The 10,640-nt window shown below is 45.2% G+C and overlaps 1 protein-coding gene across 2 annotated transcripts; it reads left to right on the forward strand.

The window, feature by feature from the left end:
• Nucleotides 1-1,140: 1,140 nt before the first annotated feature.
• AHSG (alpha 2-HS glycoprotein) lies at nucleotides 1,141-9,342 on the forward strand. 2 transcript variants are annotated; one of them, XM_024560852.4, is made up of 7 exons: nucleotides 1,141-1,451; nucleotides 3,642-3,752; nucleotides 4,114-4,198; nucleotides 5,160-5,323; nucleotides 6,521-6,622; nucleotides 7,908-7,991; nucleotides 8,638-9,342. In XM_024560852.4, exons 1-7 carry the CDS (start codon nucleotides 1,239-1,241, stop codon nucleotides 8,962-8,964), a joined length of 1,086 nt encoding a protein of 361 aa, XP_024416620.1. In that variant the 5' UTR covers nucleotides 1,141-1,238; the 3' UTR covers nucleotides 8,965-9,342. The 2 variants fall into 2 exon arrangements, with proteins under 2 accessions (XP_024416620.1, XP_045055025.1); XM_045199090.3 differs by having other exon boundaries at nucleotides 1,142-1,451; nucleotides 7,905-7,991.
• The last annotated feature ends 1,298 nt before the right edge of the window (nucleotides 9,343-10,640 follow it).

The following is a 10,640-nucleotide window of genomic DNA, read 5'->3' on the forward strand; positions in this document are numbered from 1 at the left end:
ACAATGACGACCTCTAAATGTTTGAAGAACATGTTGGTCTCCATGTAGGGCTTCTTTGCTCCAGGTTAAACCAAGCCAGGTCCTCACACAATATTTTCCAAGCCTCTTGCTATCCTGGCCACTCTCCTTGGAAGTTACACCTCGGATTGTCAAGGGCCACTTTAAAGCAATGCCTGGAACTAACAGTGTGGCCCTGTGCTCTGGCCAAAAAGACTTTAACTCTGCTAAGTCTTCAGAGGGCATTTAGGAGGCATTTGTGTTCTCTGCTGCCCCTGTGGTGTCTCCACTGCAGTAGGGAACTCGAACTCAGAGCTTTGTCAAGTGAATGGCTGTTATCCCAGCCCCCCTTGCTAGCCCTTGTGTTGCACTTGTGCACTTGCTGGGGGCTTGAGCTGCAGGTGGCACAGGGCCATTGGTGCCAATCACACCCAACCACCCAGAAGACCCAGGCAGTGCTGTCTATGCTGTCACCTACAGGGCCTTGACAGTCAGGTCTGGAGCCAAGCGGATGCGGGAGTACAGAGTGCCATATTGCTCTAGTGGCCACGGCCCTCCCTGGCTCTGCTGAGGGAATCCCCTTGTCTCGCTCCCATTCCCCACTTTAGGCAGAAACATCTCTCTTCTTTCTTTCTTTCCTCCAAGAATCTTACCTAAGATCTTAGCCCTCCCTTCTCACTCTAGATCACCTGTAACTTTGCTACATCTGTGGGCCTTGCCCTCCCTCTAGAACCCCTCTTGGAGGAGATAACGCTCCCCAATATTACATGATTTTATCAAATTTCTACACACACCCCTTTTTACCCTCAAAGACCCCATGGTGTGCTCAGATCACAACAGAAGGCTCGTGCTCTGCTGCCAAACCGCAGCACTCAACAGCCCACCTCACCTCGATGCACACCTCATCACTCCCTCAGCCTCCTCTCACTGCTGCTGGGACCATGTTCCAAGCCAACTTTAGAGCATCTCCCCCACCTCATTCTCAGAAGCATTGATCTGGCAGATTTCTTGGGGGCCAGCAATGTCCTAACCTGTTTGCTTTTCCAGGGCTCATGTTTGCAGGAGTTCTCTTGGAACCACAACAGAAATCATCCCACGCCCTTATGCAATTCCTCTGGGAGGCTTCAGCAGATAAATAAAGCCCTTGGCCTCTCCATTGGTCTACCTTTCCCAGCAGAGCACCTGATTACTTCTGAAGCTTCCAGCACCTGCCCACCTTCCAGGGCCTCTCTGGAGCAGCCATGAAGTTCCTCGTGCTGGTCCTCTGCCTTGCTCAGCTCTGGGGCTGCCACGCTGTCCCACCTGGCCTAGGTTTGGCCTATAGAGAACTGGATTGTGATGACCCAGAAACAGAGCAAGTAGCCATGGAGGCCGTGGACTACATCAATAAGAACCGTAATCGAGGCTACAAGCACACCTTGAACCAGATTGACAAAGTGAAAGTGTGGCCTCGGGTAAGTGAACCTGCTGCTATGAGCTGAAAGAACCTGTTTGTGGAGCTTAAGTGGGTGTCTCAAAAGATCACATCTGTCAGCACAGAAGAAACTGCAGAGGAATAAACTCTGACTTCTTCCCAGGAGAGAGGGAGGGAGCAAGTGGAGGGCAAGAGAGGAAACGACCTGATCTGTACTCGGGAGTCGCAAGGAAAGTGTTGGGGGCGGGGGAGATTTGTAGGAGAAGAAAAGGATATTTTGAGGATCAAAGGAAGAAGGTGTGGCTTGCTAGAAAAACCTGGGTGCAAGAGACTGGATTCTAGTTGCCTAATTACGACTGATTGGAAATCACTTATCTTTCTTTGCTTTTGTGTCTCTGGATGAAGACTGAAAGTGAATGAAAATAGCATTTGACAATTCACCTACTACATTCCAGACCCTTTCACATGTATTATCTCTTAACTCCTCCCATCCCCCAGTCCTGTGCCTTACAGAAGAGGAGACCAAGGATCTGACAAATTGCGGTTTGTTTGTCCCCCATCCCCAAGGTCATATAATTAGTAAGCATTGGTCTGGGATGTGATTCCAAACCTTCGTTCCTTCCTCTATACAAGCTGCCTCCCAGATCCCACAGCCCAGAGAGAAATCTTGGCATCAGTAAGATTTACTTCCTCACAATGCTGAACAAGAAACCAATGCAGTCAGTGACAATAAAGATCAAGCTAAAAATCATGCCTAGGAGATCAGCTGTGACATCTGGAGAGGTGGGGAAAAGGCATCAGTCTACTGACTATTTTGAAATTAGATTGTATATCTGATGAGGAATAATTCTTTCAGCAAATGTTGATTATAATCCTCCTTGGGCAAGAACCAATGTCAGATGCTATATTAGGTTGAACCACATGAAATTGCCATTTTTGTACATTAAAAGCAGTCAAATAGTGGCATTTTAATGGCTCAACCCAATACAAAAGTGAGAAATGACGTAGTGCCCACAAGAGGTTTACAATCTAGAGAGGAAAATAAGACACACATCATCAGGATGTCCAGATTGACTAACATATGATCTCCTAATGGGATAAAATTTCTAAAATCAGGATTGTCCCAGATGGATTGGAGGAGCTCTGCAGCCATACTGAAGTCCAGAGAAAACACGGATTCAGGGGGAATAACACACAATGTGCATATATGAGGAAAAGGTAATGAACAGACGTGGTTTTCACTAAAGGCAGAGCTTGAGAGTTACTTTCCCTGAGAAATGCAGGGGTGTGCAGCTCCTATTCCCTGCAGCTCTGAGTGTTTTCAGGAAGTTAACTTGGGCACATCTGCACATCATAAAACAGCTTTCTCCAGGAGAGGAGATTCCGAGGCTTCGGGTACTAGTGAATAAGGCAGAACAGATATGAGAGGCAAGGGTGAAATAAAAAAAAAAGGTATACCTATACCTTCTTGATTTTCCAGGCTTTGAAGAAAGGATACAGAAATGGGTGAACCAGCAAGAACAATTCCAAGGAGTTTTATAAGCTCCCCTATCATTGCCTCCCCCACAACTACTGGCCTATGCTAGGGACTTAGAACACAGCTTCCTTTGACAGAGAGGTGCGCTTCTTTCCCCTCACTACCAGCAGGGGGCAGTAGAGGGCAGCAACACTGCATCAAACATTTACAAAACCAATGACATATCCAAGGACTTTTTCTTTAGGAAGTGGGGAAGGAAGGAATGTAGATGATGAGAGGGAAGAAAAAAAGAGGTTGATGGAGGGATGGAGAAGATAAAGTAGATATTATGAGTAGAATAGTAAGATATTATTCTACAGTATCTTACTTTGCTGCTTAACTGAGAAGAATCCAAAGTTGACTTTTTCAAAGCTGCTTGAAGGGCGAAATTTTCAAAGTTAAACCAGTGTCAGCACTCCCTTTTATCCTCCAAATAGAGCTCAGAGTGATGACTGTGGTTCCATCAATCCATCCAGGCCCATGCCCCCTTCTTTAAGCACCTGCCCAGTCAGCAGGTGAGGACCAGGAGGCCCTGTTGGGGTCCAGTCCACAGGGCAGATCAGAGCTGGATGGAGTTGCAGACTCACAGTAGAAATGACTTCCCTCACCTCTCCAACGGGGGGTGGGTTTAAGCTCAATGAGGGCTCACATTTTGGCCTGATCAACAGGAACAGGGCAATAGGCTGCTTACCTCTTCACTCTATGTCTCCACAGAGGCCCATGGGAGAAGTGTTTGAGATTGAAATAGACACGCTGGAAACCACCTGCCACGTACTGGACCCCACCCCTGTGGTCAATTGCTCTGTGAGGCAGCTGACAGAGCATGTGAGTGGCACTCTTAGGGTGACTGTGGGGGGTGGGGGTGATGCAGCCATTTCCATCATGGTTCTGCAGAGAGCAGGCCCATTTATCCAGCTGCCCAGCTGGCCCTCATGACCAGCCAGTGTGCAGTTTCTAAAACTGCCATTTGAAGCCTCCTTCCCTAGGGCTGATCTTTTGCAACAGTTCAACTTTCTTATTGTAGCCCTCCCACAACCAGAGTGTAATGGGCCAATATCATTCAGTGAAGGTGATTTAGTGAGGCTCACCTTTGACAACCATGCGTGAGGGACCCACCCCTCCCTGGGGGTGAGAAGTGAATGGTCAGCCCTCCTCCAGGGCCCTCACTGTAGGTTTATTTCTCTAGGCTGTGGAAGGAGATTGTGATTTCCGTGTGCTGAAACAGGACGGCCAGTTTTTCGTGTCGTTTGCAAAATGTGATTCCAGTCCAGGTAGAGATGATTCTTCTTATTTTGTTTGACCTTGTGGAGAGAGTGAGGCAGGAACCTACATTGTTATCTACATAAGTAGTTCTAGACCCTTTGATGCTGAGGAAAAGAAGAAGGCAAATTTCCTGGATTCTGGGATTTTATTTTATTTTATTTTATTATTTTTTTGATTTTTAAAAATTTTTTTATTGTTATTCAATTACAGTTGTGTGCCTTTTCTCCCCATCCCTCCACCCCACCCCATCCACATCCCCCTCCCTCCCCCACCTCCACCCTCCCCCTTGATTTTGTCCATGTGTCCTTTATAGTAGTTTCTGTAATCCCCTCTCCTCACTGTCCCCTCCCCACTCCCCCCTATCCATTGTTAGATTGTTCTTAACTTCAATGTCTCTGGTTATATTTTGTTTCCCTTTTTTTTTCTATTTATTATGTTCCAGTTAAAGGTGAGATCATATGGTATTTGTCCCTCACAGTCTGGCTTATTTCACTTAACATAATGCTCTCCAGTTCCATCCATGCTGTTGCAAAGGGTATAAGCTCCTTCTTTCTCTCTGCTGCGTAGAATTCCATTGTGTAAATATACCATAGTTTTTGGTATATTTACACAATGGAATTCTACACAGCAATCCAAAAGAACCTGTGCACCCCAATGTTCATAGCAGCACAATTTACAATAGCCAAGTACTGGAAGCAACCTAAGTGTCCATCAGCAGACTAGTGGATCCAAAAACTATGGGTTCTGGGATTTTCAAACTGTTTTAGGAAGCTGTTCTCATTGGAGGTGAAAATTGCCCTTGTTGAGAGAGAGGGACTCCTGCAGGAATGCCGGCATGACAGGAGCCACCTGAAGCAGAGAAAACGCCTGAAGCCATTTGGATCACGTCTTAGCCCTTTCTAAATAAGTAGAGTTGGGGTGAACGCCGCAGAGAATTACAGCCTATTCATTTCTTCTTTCTGCGCATAGACTCCGCAGAGGACGTGCTTAAAGTGTGCCCAGACTGTCCCCTGCTGGCTCCAATTAACGCCACCAGGGTGGTGCGCACTGTAGAGGCTGCGCTGACAGCTTTCAACGCTGATAATAATGGCTCCTACTTTCAGCTTGTGGAAGTTTCCCGGGCTCAACTTGTGGTAAGACTGAGACCTTTTGACAAATTGGGCAGTTTGGTGGCCCTTGGGGAAGGCACGTGATGAAGGAGCAGTGAGGGAGAGAGCAGGTGCAGAGGTAGCAATGGGAAGGCAAGGAGGGTGATGGGAAAAAAAGGGAAAAGAGTTGTGGAGGATATGAGGGCCCTGAGTGTCATGTGGACCCAAAGAACCCTCAGTGCCTCCTCCATGCTGAGCCACTCTACCATAAACAGCCAGTCGCTGCCTGTCCCCAATTCCTCAGTTCTAGTTAATGCCAGGGCTCGCTGTTCAGTGGGTAGGAGTTCCCATATTACCCAGAAGGACTCACTGGAAATTCATGGGTCTCCACATCCTTAGCAGCCATCACCACTGACCATCGACAGCACTCGCATAACTGATACTTATAAAGGTGTGAGTCTACTCACACAGGCATATAATGGCAGGATCCCAAAATGCCTTTTGAATCACTGAAAAAAAATCTAATTGTATTATGGATAGTTTAGCATATTTGAATGCAACAGAATTCTAATATTTAAGAAAAATGGTATTCTGGATACCAGCTATGGCACACTTGGAAATGCACTGTATAGGTGGTAATTCTATTAACCGGAACATGTGCTTCTCAGAGCATGCCCACCCCCACACTATACCAAATGACAGACATTTGATTATTTTAAATGCCCAAATGCTTCTTAAGAACTACAGAAAAGAAAAGCATAAATATCTTCCGTATTCTCATTTCTATTTTTCATTTGATCCTACTTGATACAATTTGTGGGAGAGGTATTAATTAATCTCTACTTTTCTGCCCCTTGGAGTAACCTTGGGTCTCAAAGTGCAGCCCCACGAGACAAGGTTGGGGTGGGGGAAGCTGGGTTTTCACTCAGATTAGTGTAAGGTTGGTTTCTGGGCTCCTGCTTCCTATTTGAAAATTCACTCTGCCCTGAATGATGGACCGTGGATACCTGCACCTTCTTTAGGGGAGACCCACCCCTGACCTTTGTGTACAAGCACTTCAGAACATGAGGCTGCAGTAACCACCCCATGCAATCCATTGGGGATGTGATTTCTGGCCGCTCACTGTGGTGCTCCCTGCAGTGTGCAGTGCCATGGCCCTGGCTACTTCTTTCCAGCCTCTCCTTCCCTGCCTTTTTCATGCTGTCATGTTGCCTCATGAGCATTTTCATTTATTCTCATCAGCCTCTTCCACCTTCAACCTACGTGGAGTTTGCAGTGGCTGCCACTGACTGTGTTGCTAAAGAGGTCACAGACCCAGCCAAGTGTAACTTGCTGGCAGAAAAGGTGAGTGGACCAGGTCCTGGGAAGGCAAAGCTGGTCATAGAACAGAGCATTCTCAGAGCAAGCTAGTATCTTGGGGCTGTGGAAAGGAGATCACTGTGAAAAATACCCACTCCCTGTGGGGCTGTATCATGCCAGGGCTTCTTCTAGGATGTTACCTTCTCCCTTTAAGAGCTGTCCCTGAATCATCTCACCTGCTGGAGTCCCCTGGAGTTGGGAAAAACAGACTGTTCCTAACTAAGCTAAGTCATGCCCTGTTGCTGGGACTGTGAAGTCCAGATTTTCTAGATATACCTCTGATATGAAATATTTCAAGCCTTTGAGCCAATAATGCCCACTTCTAGAATTTAGCCTAAAGAGATCATCAGAGACATTGGACAGAAATTTATATATACACACATGAAACTAATGCAAAATAATACTGAAGGTAATTGGCCCTGATTGGTGTAGATTAGTTGATTGGGCATTGTCCCACAAAATTAAAGGTCACCAGTTTGATTCCCAGTCAGGGCACATGCTGGAGCTGCAGGTTCGGTCCCCAGTCAGGGTGTGTAAGAGAGGCAACCAATCGATGTTCCTCTCACACATCAATGTTTCTCTCCCTCTCTTTCCCTCTCCCTTCCACTCTTTCTAAGAATAAATAAATAAAATCTAAAAAAAGTATTGAATGTAATTGAAAAGTAAAATTAAAAAAATAAATAAATAAAAAGAAAAAATAAAATAGTTTCCTAATTTAAAAGATATCTATAAAGATGATTTATCACAGATACAAAATGACCCCCAAAAGATCTGAATGTCTAACAGGGGAGAGTCATTGAATAAAATATGGCACATCAGTGAACAGAAAATTATACAGACACTAGAAATCATGTTTTCAAGGAATAATGAATAATGTAAGAAAGTGCTCTCATATTATAGTAAGGGAAAAACACAGAATACAAAATGGTACAGTCACAATGATTTCAATTTTTAAATGATACTTAACAGTGTTTTAAAATAAGAAAGAAAGACATGGTTGTTAATGGAAGCTCTCCTGAGGTGCCACCATTTGGAGGATTATGCATGATTTTTTCCACTCTCAAAGCATTTCTGTACTGTCCACATTCTATAAAGAATTATATTTTATATATCTTCTGTAAGCAGACACTATAAATTTTAGAAAAATCATTTGAAAAAAGGAATTAAGAATTCAAGTTTTTTCCCTCTGATGTGTTGGAGTATTGGTGGAACTGGGGGGAGAAGTCCGCTTATTGAACCAGTTCAACTAATTCCTGTCTTTCTGCAGCAGCAATATGGCTTCTGCAAGGCAACCCTCAATGAGAAAGCTACTGGGGATGCTGTTGATGTGACCTGTACAGTGTTCCAAACAGAGGTAATGGCATCAGGGATACACTTGCCCTCATCTTCAGAAACCAAAGACCCTTTGACATGTATACAGTTTGTTCGTAATCACAGGGCATTCTCCGCCCTGTCCCTCTGAGCCCCATAGTGATAAATAGCACTGGGTTGTGTGGAACCATCAACAAATGGAAGGGTATTTCAGCCATTCCTTCCCTTTCTGTGAGCTGGTGCCTGCAGGGCAGAACCATCCTAGTAAGTAGTTGAAAAGGCCACCTTTTTATTTGCAGGGAGTGGGAATGGTTTTCTGTGCTGCAGAGACCAGATGGCCAGATCTGGCCTACAGCTCCCAGTGGCTGCAGGTGTAGATGACAAAGTGGGTGACACTGTGGTGAAGGTTAAACATCAAGTGGGGTGCTGTTGCTCGTGGGACATGTGTGAGTCCACAGTCCCTAAGACAATTGGTGAGAAGGGGCTACCATAAGCCAGTTACCCTCCCCTCAGCTCTGATGACAATCCTTTGCTCCTAGGTAGTCCTTTTTATTGTTTTTGCCAGATTCCTTGCAAATAGAAATTATTATTGTGGGAGAATTTGGTGGGGCTCCACCCAGATGCATGGGTGGCTTTGTCTGGGAGGAGAAAGATAGCTTGCTAACCCAAGGAAATGGTTCTCTCTCCAGCCTAAGTTACCACAGCCTCAGCCAGACACCTATACACTCACCCCTGGGGTGGCCTCAGCTGTGCCTGCAACTCTTCCAGCTAACCTGCCAGCAGCTGCCATGGTGGTGGGACCCCTGGTGGTGGCAGTTCCCCCGCCACCTGCACCAGTGAACCGGGCACACTATGACCTTCGCCACACATTTACGGGGGTGGCCTCAGTGGAGTCAGCCTCAGGAGAAGCATTCCAAGTGGGGAAAGTACACACGGTGGTGCAGCCTGACGTTGCTGCTGCTACCAGGCCACTGGTCCGCCCTTGCCCTGGGAGAATCAGACACTTCAAGATCTAGGTGAAGGTCAGAGATGAGAAGGATTGGCAGAAAGAACATAGCCACCATTTTGTCCAAGTCTGGCGTAGGGGCCTTGTCTGCTATCAAAGCAAGTGGTACATGTGGTCTAGATTAATATCAAGCCTTGAATCGCAATTTCTCTTCATTCTTCAGAAAACAGAAGCAGAGGGGGTGACAGTTATATTTGATAAAAGGCATAAAGCTGGCCACTCGATTGTCATTGTTTTGATGCTAAGCCACTACCACTGTTCTCTGACTTATTTGACCTCACAAAAACGAGAACTGTGATTTTGACAGGTGCTCTTGCCAAGCTCATATCTGCTTGTTAATAAAAATGTCAGAAGGACCTTCCTTAATAAAGAACGTTCTAAGCTGAAATGTGGTCACGATCATTGCCTACTTCCTCCAAGCTCTTGTATATGGACTGTCTTCCCAACAGCCACGCCACAAGTGTCCCTAAGCAAAATGAAAATGTAAATAGAGACAAAATAGAATGAAAAGCTGCTACATTACTATACACAGGAAAAAGTGAGACTAGAATCTGCTCAAAACCGATAGGATATGCCCATTTCCTCATGAGAAAATAGTTCTTTTCATAAAGTTCAAACTTAGTGCTAAAGGAGGACCAAGTGCCTGAACTTTGTACAGACAAACCACCCATTGTTTTCCCCAATACCCAGGTAGGGAGAGAATGGTAATTAACACAGGAACCTCACTTTAATTATATGTTTATTGTGTATGTTTAAAGTAACTGTTGGTCATACTGAATACACTTCATGTCATTATGCAGGATTGGTCTTTTTAGCCAATCCATTTTAAGGCTTCAAGTGAAAGCTCTGGTTTGAAGAGAAGAGGACTACCTGGACAGGTAAATCCAGTGGACGTTTGTACACACTATTCAAGTGCTCAGATAACATAAAGGAATAAACAGGTCCCACTATTGAATTGTGCCTAGACAATTTCAATTTTTGTCACCTAGCAGTAGGTTGTTCTGAGCAACCCAAGTGATGGCCCCTTCATGTGGAATTTTAAAGAGGTGGGACTAACAACCAGTTGAGCGGTTTCACTTGAACCAAGAAGACTGAATCAAGCACTGACTCTCACCTAATCACTCTTGCCTAGAGGTTTGCCAATAATTCAGTACCCAAAGGGAATGGCCAAGAGAGAGATGAGGAAGGTATGGTCAGCTGGGCTAAAGGCTGCAGAAAAAGCAATGAGAATGAAGACCCAGAAAAGGCCATGGTTAGTTGACCTACTTGGAGGTCATGGTAACCATTGGCAGACTCAGTCTTACCAGACAGGGGGTGTAAAAGCCTGGTTGCAGAGGGTTGATTGGTGGTATGTCTATGATAAGGAAATGAGAGGCACATATATTCTCTTGCAAGGAGTTTCATGGTGAAGGGTCAGAGAGATAACATGTAATTTAAAAGGATAACTGGGTGGAGAGAAGACTTCTTTTTCAAGAAAGAATTTTGAGCCTATTTAGGGAAAAAGATAAAAAGAGATGGAAAAAAAAAAAAAGAGAGGAGATGATGGAGCAGGATGCCAGGAAAGATATTTAGTGGAGAACTGGAAATGAGAAGATTTGAGCAACTCTGCCAGGGATTCCAGTCCTTCCTTGAGGGAGCTTGCAAGGAGATCCAAAAGAGTCACATTTCACCCAGTGCTAAAAGAGA

The sequence above is a fragment of the Desmodus rotundus genome, chromosome 2, assembly GCF_022682495.2.
Source record: "Desmodus rotundus isolate HL8 chromosome 2, HLdesRot8A.1, whole genome shotgun sequence".
In the NCBI taxonomy this organism is placed as follows: domain Eukaryota; kingdom Metazoa; phylum Chordata; class Mammalia; order Chiroptera; family Phyllostomidae; genus Desmodus; species Desmodus rotundus.

Excerpts from the sequence above, each read along its gene's own strand:
- AHSG (XM_045199090.3), top strand. The coding sequence starts at position 1,239 with ATGAAGTTCCTCGTGCTGGTCCTCTGCCTTGCTCAGCTCTGGGGCTGC. Across the intron at positions 4,199-5,159 it reads AAAATGTGATTCCAGTCCAG|ACTCCGCAGAGGACGTGCTT; the intron begins GTAGAGATGATT and ends TTCTGCGCATAG. Across the intron at positions 6,623-7,904 it reads GTAACTTGCTGGCAGAAAAG|CAGCAATATGGCTTCTGCAA; the intron begins GTGAGTGGACCA and ends GTCTTTCTGCAG.